Raw genomic sequence first — 13338 nt, forward strand, 5'->3', positions numbered from 1 at the left:
TGGAAGGAACCCCACAAACTTCAGTTCACTTTAGAGCAGAATTTATCATTTATAGATGTGCAGCTTGTGCCAAACCCTTAGCAGACTATTCAGATTGGAATGGCAACACGTGGAAACCATACAATTAAAAGGAACTACAACTTCCGTTTAAGAACCCAACAACTTGTATGTCACGTTGAAGAGCGTTTTGAAGTACACGGTTTCTGTTCTGTTGCAAAAAACATAATCTTCGTATTGAATACACCCAGGATTCCACCAACTCAACATACCCCAACCCAACAGGTGGCGCCAAAGGTAAAGTGGTACACTTGTGCGTCGAGATTCTATTAATCAAAGAAGAGGTTAGCCAAAAGACTTGTCAACATCACTACCTCAGTGGACACGTCTCTTTCAGTTTAATCTGAGGAATTTGGCATTGCTAAAGTAAATAACGCTCACCACTAGGTCTATTTCTTGCTATCTTCATTCAAATCAAGGCGAAATTGCTGACATAATCCACCTAATTACTCGAGGTAAATATTGACAACCTGTTGTGATTGTGTAGCTAAGCTAGCTAACGTTAGGTAGCTAGCTAACGCTTCAAAGCCAGGTATAGCTAATTGTTTATTAACATGTTGACTTTCTTTCTGGGGTTAATTATCTAAATCTCTAACTGCAAGTATTTCACAATCATTGTTTTGCTAGTAAGCTATCCGTTGAATGCTGTTCCAGGACAGTCAGTTTGTTATAGCTAGGCTAGTTAGTGTTGTACCGGTCAATGAAATTACTGTACATTTTTAGTACCCCAACAACTAACTTAGAAACCGGAAGCTACTGTGCTGAAGCTTTACGGTGGAGGTATAGGGGCTGAAATGAGACGATCTACTACGAGTTGACTAGCTAGTTGTTAGTTAGCAGCTAACTAGCTGCTAAACAAAAGACAAGCTGTCAGTCGGCTAACAAAAGCAGTTATTTTGCCAAGCAAAAGCCATTTGTGTAAAGACACCTGCTAAAATAGGAGCTCAAATTACAATAGAGCCGTTCTGTTCATGTTGCAACGTGATCTCTCATTTCAACTCTACTCACTGGCAATCCTGGTTCAGCAGTGCCACAGCCTGCACCTGATTTCTAGGCTGTACTACTCACTAATTGGCTAAATGAATCACGCCTGGTCTCCTAGCTAAGTAAATGACTGTCCTGGAACCGCATTCAACAGATGGCTTGCTAGCAAATCAATGATTGTGAAATACTTGCAGTTAGATTTAGATAATTTGGGATGGGGACACCGTGGAAAGTTACTGCTACGGTAACTTTCCAGTGATTGCCTTGACATTACCAACTAGGCCTATCTGATGACATGCCATTTTAAGATTAGCTACGTATCTACCGTTCCCATTGAATATGGGGTTTTGTACAGAGTAGCCAATTATTGTTTTTGGGGAGGTCCTGCAGTACTTTAAAGACTGATAGCTTGAAGGTATCAATAGCTAACTCCTACTACAGAGACATTACCATCGCTGGAATAAAAATAAAAAAGCCATTAATTCCTTTGCACGGCGTACAACTAAAGGATAAATCGATAGGCTTGTCTGGAGTACACAGGAATCTTTTTGGGTGCTCATTTGTCAATGTCTCGAAGAAGAGGCACGGCTCGCCATTGCAGTCCTACCAGTATGTGTCTTGGTTGACTCATGATTATGGTGTTATTCACTTGCCTTGTTGTATTTGGAACTCTTGCTGACATGTTTGTGTTGTAGACCATGTTCGGCAGCATCTGGGGATACTTCTACACGTCCTTCCTTAGATACTGGCTGAAGTGGTTCATCAGACAGGTGACAGGGAAATGCGAGCTGCAAAGGATTTGTGCCGGCTACAAGCCTGGGGCGCCCAGGACAACGAAAGCAGGTGAGGTTACATTCTAGAGCTAAATAGTGTCCATTAGGGTAACAGAACACGTTTTAAAACGTTTTGTTACGGAAAAACAACAATTGGCGTCTCTAATTGGACAAGTCCAGATAGTCCTCCCCGTTTTTCCTCCATTCGACGCCCAATGAACACTACCCAACCCATACGAAAAGCAAGTTGTCAGTTGTGCTATTCATTATCATTTTGAACTGTTTTTAACCTGTCATTTGATTTTTTCTTCATTCAGAATACTCACTCAATAACTCCAAATCTAAGGTAAATGTTGGAAATCATTCCTTTCACTTGATTTTTACTGAAGCAGGAATGCATGGTTGACTAGTTATCATACAGACAACCACAATCAACTGTTACATTTAACCCACTTAAGAAATCCATTGATCAGTACCGCGACGGTTGTTATTCTTGTTATGCTAAGCACATTCTTATCAACAGTTCATGGGCATTTCCATGGTAACAGAGATATGCTGAGACTCTGATTTTTCACTTTTAAAATGAATGGCAAACAAATACCAATGATTGCAAAGTTAAACAAACCATACAACTCTATGCACATGAATACTTTTAACAATTTCCACTGAATATTTTACAAAAACATTTAGTTGAACATTGCAGATGCAAAGTTTGTTAATAAAATGACGGTTTGTGCTGTTGGTGTCGTCATTCACTTACCAAACCTTTGCATCTGCACTATTGGAAGTCGGCGTTGTGCATAGTTGTATGGTTTTGCTTTACTTTGCAAATATCCGTTTTTGTTTGGCATCCATTTTAAAGGGGACAATTCTGAGTCTCATCATCACTCTGTTACTATGGCATTTCCCCCATACATAGTCAAGGCAGTAGGTAATACATAATTGGTTGTTCCATCCTCTGACCTCAGTGCTCATCGTGCGTGTTATGACAGCATAGTCTGTAGGAGAAGTACTAACACAAACTCTGAGCTATTACCATGGATGAGATAACTAATCACACCATCTGTCCCTCTCTTCCTCTCTCCTTCCCTCTCTCCTCTCTTCCTCTCTCCTTCCCTCTCTCCAGCTATTAAGAGCTGCTGTGGACGTGGAGGAGGATGGTTTGGAGAAGTATCTGGATCTTATCATGAGGGAAAAGAATGTCAAAACGCAGAGGGATCCCACGTCAGTCTTGTTACCCTTTACTATTTTATATATATTATTTTATATGATATGTATTGATGACTAATGTGTGTGTGTCTCTTTGGTCCTAGGTTTAAGGTGAATCTGAAGCTGTGTCTCTTACAAATAACGGGATACAGGAACTTATTCACGTCCGCGGAAGAGTTGAGGAAGGAGACTTTTGACTCGGATAAAGTCCAACACGAGGAAATGCTTTTGAAGGTACTGCGGCCGTTTATTTTTTTATGTCAATGACTAGCATGGAGCAATGGAGTGTTTCTGGATGAGATGGTTCAACATGACTGTTTCAAACTCTTTAATATCTCTATTTAAAGGTAAGTGTAAAGTATTAACAGGAATGGACTTGTCTGACTCTACAGTTATGGGACCTGTTGATGCCCGAGGTCAAACTGGAGTCCAGAGTTACCAAACAGTGGGGCGACATTGGTTTCCAAGGCGATGACCCCAAGACTGACTTCCGAGGAATGGGCATGTTGGGCCTAACCAACCTTGTGTGAGTTACGTTGTCTGAATGACTGTCCAGTCCTTAACAATCTAACCTTGCTCATCAGTATTCTGAAAAGTTGTATATTTTTTTCTCAAGTTTAAGCTAGATTTTGTAACTTTTTAAATTCGTTATCTTGTTTATTACAGGTTCTTTAGTGAGAACTACACTGAAGAGGCTCGGCAAGTGCTGTCCCACGCAAACCATCCCAAACATGGGTAAGGATTACGTAATTACCTACTTTTAGGAGTTGACTGGCCTGTTGAACTCTGTTCTTAATATGTCAGCTATGGTTCTGTTGCACTTTTCAGTATATTCACTCATCTATCAATAGTTGTGTTTTTTTTAGTTTGCCCAATTACTGGGTGGGTGGAGTTTACACATTTGAGACTTTTCCATTAGTCCTGAAGTGAAACCTCTGCCCACCTGGGCACCAAACAAGATAAAACAAGCACACTCAAAGTAAACCTACTTTGACAACATTTATAGCCTTTTAATGATTATCATATGTGTGTCATGTTTCAGGTACTCCTATGCCATAGTGGGTATCAACCTGACGGAGATGGCGTACAGTTTACTGAAGAGTGGTGCTCTCAAACCCCACTTCTACAACACTGTGTCTGGGAGACCCCAACTGCAGCACCTCCATCAGCTGTTCTGTAAGTGTATGCTAATCGCGCTCAACTCTGTTTGTCGGTAGCATAGGGGATAACTCCCTGCTTCAGGTTACCTAAACCCCTAACTCTGTCTTGGCCTCCCTGCTTCAGGTTACCTGGTGTACAAGTTTGATAAGTTCTGGGTGGAGGAGCAGCCCGAGAGCATCATGGAGTTCAACCACTACAGGGAAAAGTTCCACGACAATATCAAGATTCAACTACTGGACCCTGCCGTGGCCCTCACCATGACGGATAGTCCAAGAAGTAACTGACTGACCAACCGACTGAACGGGTCTCGCTTGGACCTAATTGGGACCACCAGAACCTCGATACACTACAGCGTACTTCCAAATCTATAAGGGACATTTTGAGCTAGCTATCCCTTCGATCTTAGTTTAGACCCAATCTACACACCTTTTCTTTTCTTTTTTTGTATAAATTAGTGACTTTAGTAGCTTTTAGAAATAAGTAAGACCAGGAGACTGGAATTCAACCCTCTGCCTCAAATAATGACCATTCCAATGCTTAAAATATTAAAAAAGGTGAAATAAAATAGTAGGGCACTAGTTCTATGTAGTTGGCTGTGTACTTTTCAGTGGACATGGAAATGAATTACACAATAGTTTTAGAGGAAATGGAGATTGGTTAATAATATTAACTTGCTGGTAACTAGGTTTGAATTTATTTAACAAAGTCAACAAGTGCCACCTCGCATGTATTCATAATAACTTTGCCTACTCATCCTCGTATTTGTCCTTCTTGCTCAGGAATCAAATATGTGTCCAGAGAGGGAATTTATATCGTAGTAGACTTAAAACTAAGGAATAATTTGTTTACCTAATGCTCAATGGTTGTACTACATACTCAGACACTGAAAGCTCTGTGCATGTTTGAATTGATACCGTCATTGTTGTCAATACATTTCAATAGGTGATGCTGAGATTACTGGTTATTACGCCGCTGCCTATTCCACACATTCGTACAATATTGTCTTTGTATGGTATTTTGTCTGTTATTTATAGGCCATGGGCCCTGATTTTTTTGAAGATGATTTTACATTTTGTAGACCCAGTATGGATCTTTGTAATGACTGACACATGCCCAGTGTTAATAAATTAAACTTCTAATGTGATGTTTTCGGATGAGTGTGTGATGACTGTCAGCTGTCAGGCTGAGATTGAGATTAAATGGAGCGTGTAATGAACAATACAATGAACACAGACAAACAAAATAAGTATATTTATAAAGTTCAATATATTGCAAATTACCAACATCTAATTATTAAACTATAACTTATTAAATGTTTTTGGGGGGGAATTAAGGGAAGGCAAACGGGGATACCTAGTCAGTTCCACAACTGAATGCATTCAACTGAAATGTGTCTTCCGCATTTAACCCAACCCCTCTGAATCAAAGCGTTGCGGAGGGGGCTGCCTTAACCGACATCCACGTCATCGGCGACCGGGGAGCAGTTCTTGTTGGGGCTTAAATTTAAGCACACAATACAAGGAAAGCCTTTTTCTACCCAGTCCTGGTAGCCTAGCAGTCGTTCCTAGGGTACTGTATCCTAACCCTAGTACACCTGATTTAAAGGAATGGCGGCTTGCTGATTAGTTCACATTTGGCAGGTGTGCTAAATACACTATAGAGAATGGCTAGAGGTCCCCAAGGACTGGTTTGAGACCGTAGGAGAAGTATAGGTCAAAATAAATAAAAATAGAGAAAATAAAACTATTCTCCAAGGTAGATGCACTTCAAATGCACTTTCATAACTCCTTTTTTAACAAAGGATTCCTCATTATTCATACATGCTGACAGTCGAACACATAGGAATCTTAACGTTATGGATCGTGGTCCATAGTATTCCTGTAGTCTACACTACATTGTTGGTCCAACTCAATATGGCTAGGGTTTGTGCGCTTGTCAATCCATCATTGCAAAGGGCTCTTTGCACGTAGGAATGAAGTTAACTTTTGTCCTCCATCTTCTTCTTTCCTACCATCATGACTCTCTTGAGCTGCTCAAACGACACAAACATCACAACGTTCCATGAGCCCAGCCTTAGAAAAGAGGGCACAAATCTACAGGGAACAAGAGAGGACAAATGAAACATTAGTTGGCCTGTCTGGGAGAGACTTTCAACTAAAGATCCCTGCGAATGCTCCAAAGTTTTGCTTAGTAGAGTTCAGAGGTGGCTGCTGGGAGGAGCTATAGGAGGACGGGCTCATTGTAACGGCTAGAATGTTATAAATGGAACGTAGTCAAACGTGGTTTAAATATGTTTGATTCCATTCAACATCCAACTGCCTTGTTCTATCAACAGACTGAAGGACACCGGTCTGTTTGTACAGTGTGTGTGACTGTCTGTGAGCTCACCCTTTGTAGAAGGCCGTGGGTCCCTCTTTGGTGGCCATGGTCCAGGCACAGTTGATGGCACTCTTATACTGGCCCGGCGGAGAGTTCATGTATCGTGTCTTCACCACGTCCACCGGAGAGGCAATGCAGGTGGTAACGAAGCCGGCGCCAAACGCAGAAGCAAAATGGCACGGGAGGTTATCTGTGGGAAAACGGTCATCACAAGCCCTTTTGAAACACTGTCACAAAGATATCAATGGGCACCTATTTTCAGTATGATTAACGATGTTAGATTTTGTGGATACCATGTTTGTAAAAGTCGACTAGCCAGCTAACTAATTCGACCAAAAAGTGCAATTCGTTTTAATAGCCTGTATTTCAAACTCAACTTGCTAGCTAGCTAGCAATGACCAGTGCTAATTTGTTTCCATAGAAATAGAATGACAACATATTGCTATGGTGAATCCATTATGACACGTATAACTAATCATAGTTTAAAGATTGAACCTTAGATGAACTAGTTGATAAACACTGATGTATAACAGAAATGCTGACACTAAAGTTAATGTTCAAGTAGTGCCATGCAGATACACTGTACTGTATAAGGCCTCTGTCTCAAGGCCCGCAGGAAACCCATATCTCTGTTTTATACCGCTTTGTTGTGAAAGGTGCAATAAAAATCCATTAGATAAATGTTAGCTTCCTGTTATTCCATAGCTAGACAGAATATTATGTACCAATATGTATACTGTTATCAGGCTTTCAAGACACATGAAGGACAAAAGAGCGAGCGGGCATGTGGACTTCTGCCCAGTCAGCTGTCTCGCTGTGACTGTATGCACCAATAGCACCCACTAACCTGACAACAGGTTGTGCCTAAGAATGGCCTCCTTGATGAGGTCATAGGTCACAAGCTCTGTGCAGTTGACCAGAGCGTTCCTAGTGATGTTGGGTAGACAGCCTGGAGTGAACAAGAAGCAGGTCGGTTGGTTAATAACCCCAATAGTTATACCAGAATTAAACCACTAGTCTATCATTAGTAAAATGCCCTAGAAAACTCAACAACCTTTAAAGCCAAGCTTTATTTTCAGATGCACTCAAGTTCTGTCCTATGGGATCATCAACTTTGCAGCATCTGCTCCAATCAATATCTGCACACCCCTGACATTGGATGACAGTGACATACTGCCATAGACAACAATCTTTGGTCTTTTCTATGCAAACAGTTCCACTACGGACAAACACAATCAATGGGGCTCAAGGTTAGCAGCAACACAACCAATGGAGATTGGTGTTACTGGCAAATCAACCGATGGGGCCCAGGGTTGTACTGACTAACCTTTCCAGAGCCCGCGGATGCCCTCGTGGTTGAAAATGTGTTTGTAGGCCTGCATGGTGCCCGTGTAGCGACGAGCCACCCCGGTCAGGTTGACCTGGGCCTGGAAGCGGACCTTCACCACGTCAGTGGGCTGGGCGAAAGACACAGCCATGGCCCCTGTGGTGCAGCCGGCCATGATACGGATACCAATATTTGCAGCTGGGATAGGAGAGGGGCAGAGGGGGTAAGAGGGTTTGTTAAGTAATGAAAGGATGACGATTGAGGTACTATATGATGCTTCTTCTCTTGGTACAAAATATGTAACATATCACAGATTATTATCTCCGATGAATAATTGTTATCCTAATTTACTGTCTGCTCCGCCAGAGTAGAAGTTTTTGACGTTGTCATAGAAGCCGATCCTGATGGAGGCAAAACACATCTGTCTCTGTAAGCCTGCCACCAGACCGTTATACAGCGACCTGGGCCCCTCCGTCCGGATCATGGTACTGATTGTCCCAAACACCCCCCTGTAGCGAATGCCCTTGGTAGCTTCCGACGCCACCTTCTCTCCCTGAATCTGGGGTCCACAAGTGTCAGTGTTAACGGAGGTCCCCACAATAATCAGTGTTACAGGAGGTGCCAGTAAAATTTAGTGTTACAGGAGGTCAGACTCAAGTCTTCAGGGCTGGAGGTGGACAGTGAACCATTACCTGGAGTCTGACTTTGGCTGTATCCAGGGGAAAGGTGACCAGGTCAGCGATGCAGGCCGCTGAGCCAGCACTCAGCAGCTTCACCCCCAGGGTAGGGGGTGTATCGGAGGGCTTCATTCCCACCATGGTCCCCGGTACTGCAGACAGTGAAGGAGGAAGAGGGAATGATATCAACACTGCCACATCTATTCTCTCTTACCATCCTTGGAATTTAGGAAAATGCTGTGCATACTTAGGAAATTGTTGGGTAAATATGCCGGTCAATTTGTTGATTCGGTTTCAAAAGTACAATAGCCTGTGCAGTGTGTAGACTATTGTTGTGGCAGGAGGGATTTTGTGATATTTGAAAAGACATTACATCATAATAACAACTGAACAGCATTGATTATAATAATCTATACAATCAACCAGATCAAATAAACATCAGTTATATATAGGGGTGGGTTGCACCAACATGGATTAACTCAAACTGGGTTTAATCAAGGTTTAAACTGGGTTAAATCAAGGTCCTTAACTTGGTTAAATCAAGGTTTAAGTATTAATCTTGTTGCACCACATTTTAAACCTAGTTTTAAATTAATCTTAGTTCAATTTAAACCTTCTTCTAAACTAAGTTTAATTTTGTTCTTAGTTTAAATCTTCTTGCTCCATTGTTTTAAAATCAAATTAAACTGTTGATAAGGGATTATTCTAAACTGCTCTGGCAGGAGGTTTAAATTGATAAAATGTCAGTGTATGTGCTTTATTATCAGTGTGAATAATGCTCTTGTGGATACCATGATTGCAAAAGTCAACTAGCCAGCTAACTAATTTGACCAAAAAGTATAGTTTTAATAGCCTGTATTTCAAACTTAATCTGCTAGCTAGCTAGCTAGCAAACTAGCAATGACCAGTGCAAATTTGTTTCCATAGAAATAGAATGAGAACATATTGCTATGGTGAATCCATTATGACACGTGTAACTAATCATAGTTTAAAGATTGAACCTTAGATGAACTAATCCAGGTTTAAAATTAAATGGTGCAACACATCTCAAAAAGAAACCAAGATTTACAAAACCTATATTAGGTCTAATCCACAACAACAAAAACTTAAACCATGTTGGTCAAATCAAATCAAATTGTTTTGGTAACATACACATGGTTAGCAGATAACAGGTAATATCTGAGAGTACTTACATTGTTATTAATCCAGTGGATTAAATTCCGTTTGACTAGCTATTGGTTTACTGCAGGACGTGAGAGCCCAAACTACAGTCCCAGGGAGCCAGCCCTAACCCTGAAACAAGGAGTTGTGCATCCTCGCATTTATTCGATTTTTTACTGACTTGCCACAGAGAGAGGCGTTACTGTGTACAGGAGCACGGGCCAAACCAAAGTCCACTCACTGTCAAGAAAGTCAACGTCCAAATCAACCCTACAGCAGCACACAGCTTCTAACATTTGTGAAAAACAACACATTTACCGGTACATTACGTTGTAACTACAATACAAAATTTAATGGGAATATTTCATTAATCCCAGTGCAATGTGGCAACATTCACCACTCATTGTGTAATGGTACCTTTTGGTACCTTTTGTCATAAACTCAGCAAAAAAAGAAACGTCCTCTCACTGTCAACTGCATTTATTTTCAGCAAACTTAACATGTGTAAATATTTGTATGATCATAACAAGATTCAACAACTGAGACATAAACTGAACAAGTTCCACAGACATGTGACTAACATAAATGGAATAATGTGTCCCTGAACAAAAGGGGGGTCAAAATCAAAAGTAACAGTCAGTATCTGGTGTGGCCACCAGCTGCATTAAGTACTGCAGTGCATCTCCTCCTCATGTACTGCACCAGATTTACCAGTTCTTGCTGTGAGATGTTACCACACTCTTCCACCAAGGCACCTGTAAGTTCCCGGACATTTCTGCGCGGAATGGCCCTAGCCCTCACCCTCCGATCCAACAGGTCCCAGACGTGCTCAATGGGATTGAGATCTGGGCTCTTCGCTGGCCATGGCAGAACCCTGACATTCCTGTCTTGCAGGAAATCACGCACAGAATGAGCAGTATGGCTGGTGAAATTGTCATGCTGGAGGGTCATGTCAGGATGAGCCTGCAGAAAGGGTACCACATGAGGGAGGAGGATGTTTTCCCTGTAACGCACAGCGTTGAGATCGCCTGCAATGACAACAAGCTCAGTCCGATGATGCTGTGACACACCGCCCCAGACCATGACAGAACCTCCACTTCCAAATCACTCCTGCCCCAGAGTATAGGCCTCAGTATAACGCTCATTCCTTCTACTATAAACTCGAATCAGACCATCAACCCTGGTGAGACTAAACCGCAACTCGTCAGTGAAGAGCACTTTTTGCCAGTCCTGTCTGGTCCAGCGATGATGGGTTTGTGCCCATAGGTGACGTTGTTGCCGGTGATGTCTGGTGAGGACCTGCCTTAAAACAGGCCTACAAGCCCTCAGCCCAGCCTCTCTCAGCCTATTGCGGACAGTCTGAGCACTGATGGAGGGATTGTGCATTCCTTGTGTAACTCGGGCAGTTGTTGTTGTTGCCATCCTGTTGTTGCCATCCTGTGTTGTTGCCATCCAGGTGTGATGTTCGGATGTACCAATCTTGTGCAGGTGTTGTTACACGTGCTCCGCCACTGCGAGGACGATCAGCTGTCCGTCCTGTAGTGCTGTCTTAGACGTCTCACAGTACGGACATTGCAATCTATTGCCCTGGCCATATCTGCAGTCCTCATGCCTCCTTGCAGCATGCCTAAGGCACGTTCACGCAGATGAGCAGGGACCCTGGGCATCTTTATGTTAGTGTTTTTCAGAGTCAGTAGAAAGGCCTCTTTAGTGTCCTACATTTTCCTAACTGTGACCTTAATTGCCTACCGTCTGTAAGCTGTTAGTGTCTTAACGACCGTTCCACAGGTGCATGTTCATTAATTGTTTATGGTTCATTGAACAAGCATGGAAAACTGTGTTATTTGGATTTTTACAAATTATCTTTGAAAGACAGGGTCCTGAAAAATTGACGTTTCTTTTTTTGATGAGTTTACATAGCTATCTACCACAGAGTATTTGGAACCACTGGGGCTCTTTTACTCTGTTCACCCCACAGCTACCAGCAGACCTATATGAATAGCAGAAGTATCAGTAACACGAAGATGGGTTTACTGAATGTAATCATTCACTTCATTACACCAATATGTTGCTTATCTACAACATGTCTACCAATAACATCAGTAACGTGCAGGGGACCCATCGTATCAGCTGTCGAGAGGCTTGTCTAAGCTCTCAGCCAATAGGAGTTAGGGTGTGAAGGACAGGGGCTTAAGGTGGGAGAGTTTAATTGGCTAACAGCCAGATTCATGACAGTCTGTCAAAAGGTAACTGGTGTTCCTGATGAAATTGTGACAGACCAGGTAAGATAGTTGGCTTAGTTTCGATTGGCTGCCTATTGATAAAGAGGTTTAAACATACCAGGCTATAGTGTTCAGTCTGGTTTAACCAACCACTATGAACAATGTTTTTTTTTTAGGGGGACAAAATGTTTGAGCACATGTTGGAATGTTCAAATCGTAATGCTGGTACATGTGGAGTGAAGAGTTTGCCTCTCGGTCAATATGCAGGGGTGACAGAAGTGGGAGGGTTGTGACGTGAACTAGGGACTAAAGGTCAAAGGGACTGATAAGAGTATTGCCTTACAGCAGGGTGTTTTCCAGCTCTCCCTCTTCAGCTCAGCTACCTAGAAACGCCACCTTCTTATGTAAAAGACTTAGAAAAAATGACCCTGGGCCTCCCGAGTGGCGCAGCGGTCTAAGGCACTGCATCGCAGTGCTAGAGCCGTCACTACAGACCCGGGTTCGATTCCGGGCTGTATCACAACCGGCCATGATCGGGAGTCCCATAGGGCGGCACAAAATTGGGGCAGCATCATCCGGGTTTGGGGGAGGGTTTGGCCGGGGGGGGGGGGGGCTTTACTTGGCTCATCGCGCTCTAGCGACTACTTGTGGCGGGCTGAGCGCCCCCATGCTGACCTCGGTCGTCAGTTGAACAGTTTCCTCAGGCACATTGGTGCGGCTAGCTTCCGGGTGTTAAGAAGCGCGGTTAGGCTGACCACCCAGGTTCATGGTAAACACACAGGAATGAGAACTTGATAAACAGAACATTATTGGTTAAGGTATTACCCCTGTGGAAAAAGAGGAAAAACCGGTGGAGTATAAACAGAAAACAATCCTGAAAGCAAGAGGGAATTGAGGACATTGTTTGCTACCATACATAAGACAGAAAACAATCCTGAAAGCAAGAGGGAATTGAGGACATTGTTTGCTACCATACATAAGACAGAAAACAATCCTGAAAGCAAGAGGGAATTGAGGACATTGTTTGCTACCATACATAAGACTATGCACCTACCGTATAGGCTCTGGGATGAATGGTAAAACCCCCCCGCTATAATTCAGCATCATACATTATGATTAATTAGATGTTTATGATTTAATAGATCAAATTCTTTATCCTAACACAGAACATTATTTAAAATCCAGTGTTCTACATCAGTTTCCCAAAGTCGGTCCTGAATCAAGTGTGTAGTGCAAGAGCAAACACGTGTACCCAGGGGGGCCCCAGGACCGAGTTTGGGAAACCCTGTTCTACATTCTAATGACCTTAGAATCCATAATTTAGGGACATGATGCGTTTGCTCAGGTTCTGGGATGAACAATATTATAGAACTGCAGTAAAAGGAGGA

The 13338-nt window shown here is 42.5% G+C and overlaps 2 protein-coding genes across 2 annotated transcripts; one reads left to right on the top strand and one right to left on the bottom strand.

Annotated features, from left to right (window-relative positions):
* Window positions 1-332: 332 nt before the first annotated feature.
* On the top strand, window positions 333-5328 carry elmod2 (ELMO/CED-12 domain containing 2). Its single transcript, XM_055924015.1, has 9 exons — window positions 333-512; window positions 1737-1884; window positions 2132-2160; window positions 2941-3038; window positions 3128-3257; window positions 3416-3549; window positions 3690-3758; window positions 4066-4199; window positions 4308-5328. Exons 2-9 carry the CDS (start codon window positions 1740-1742, stop codon window positions 4466-4468), a joined length of 900 nt encoding a protein of 299 aa, XP_055779990.1. The 5' UTR covers window positions 333-512; window positions 1737-1739; the 3' UTR covers window positions 4469-5328.
* Window positions 5329-5420: 92 nt separating this feature from the next.
* On the bottom strand, window positions 5421-9884 carry ucp1 (uncoupling protein 1). The gene is made up of 7 exons (XM_055924014.1): window positions 9761-9884; window positions 8583-8719; window positions 8242-8449; window positions 7891-8088; window positions 7411-7512; window positions 6573-6753; window positions 5421-6277 (listed from the first exon to the last, which is right to left on the bottom strand). Exons 2-7 carry the CDS (start codon window positions 8706-8708, stop codon window positions 6163-6165), a joined length of 930 nt encoding a protein of 309 aa, XP_055779989.1. The 5' UTR covers window positions 8709-8719; window positions 9761-9884; the 3' UTR covers window positions 5421-6162.
* Window positions 9885-13338: the final 3454 nt, after the last annotated feature.

This window comes from Salvelinus fontinalis, chromosome 5 (assembly GCF_029448725.1).
Source record: "Salvelinus fontinalis isolate EN_2023a chromosome 5, ASM2944872v1, whole genome shotgun sequence".
Taxonomy (NCBI): domain Eukaryota; kingdom Metazoa; phylum Chordata; class Actinopteri; order Salmoniformes; family Salmonidae; genus Salvelinus; species Salvelinus fontinalis.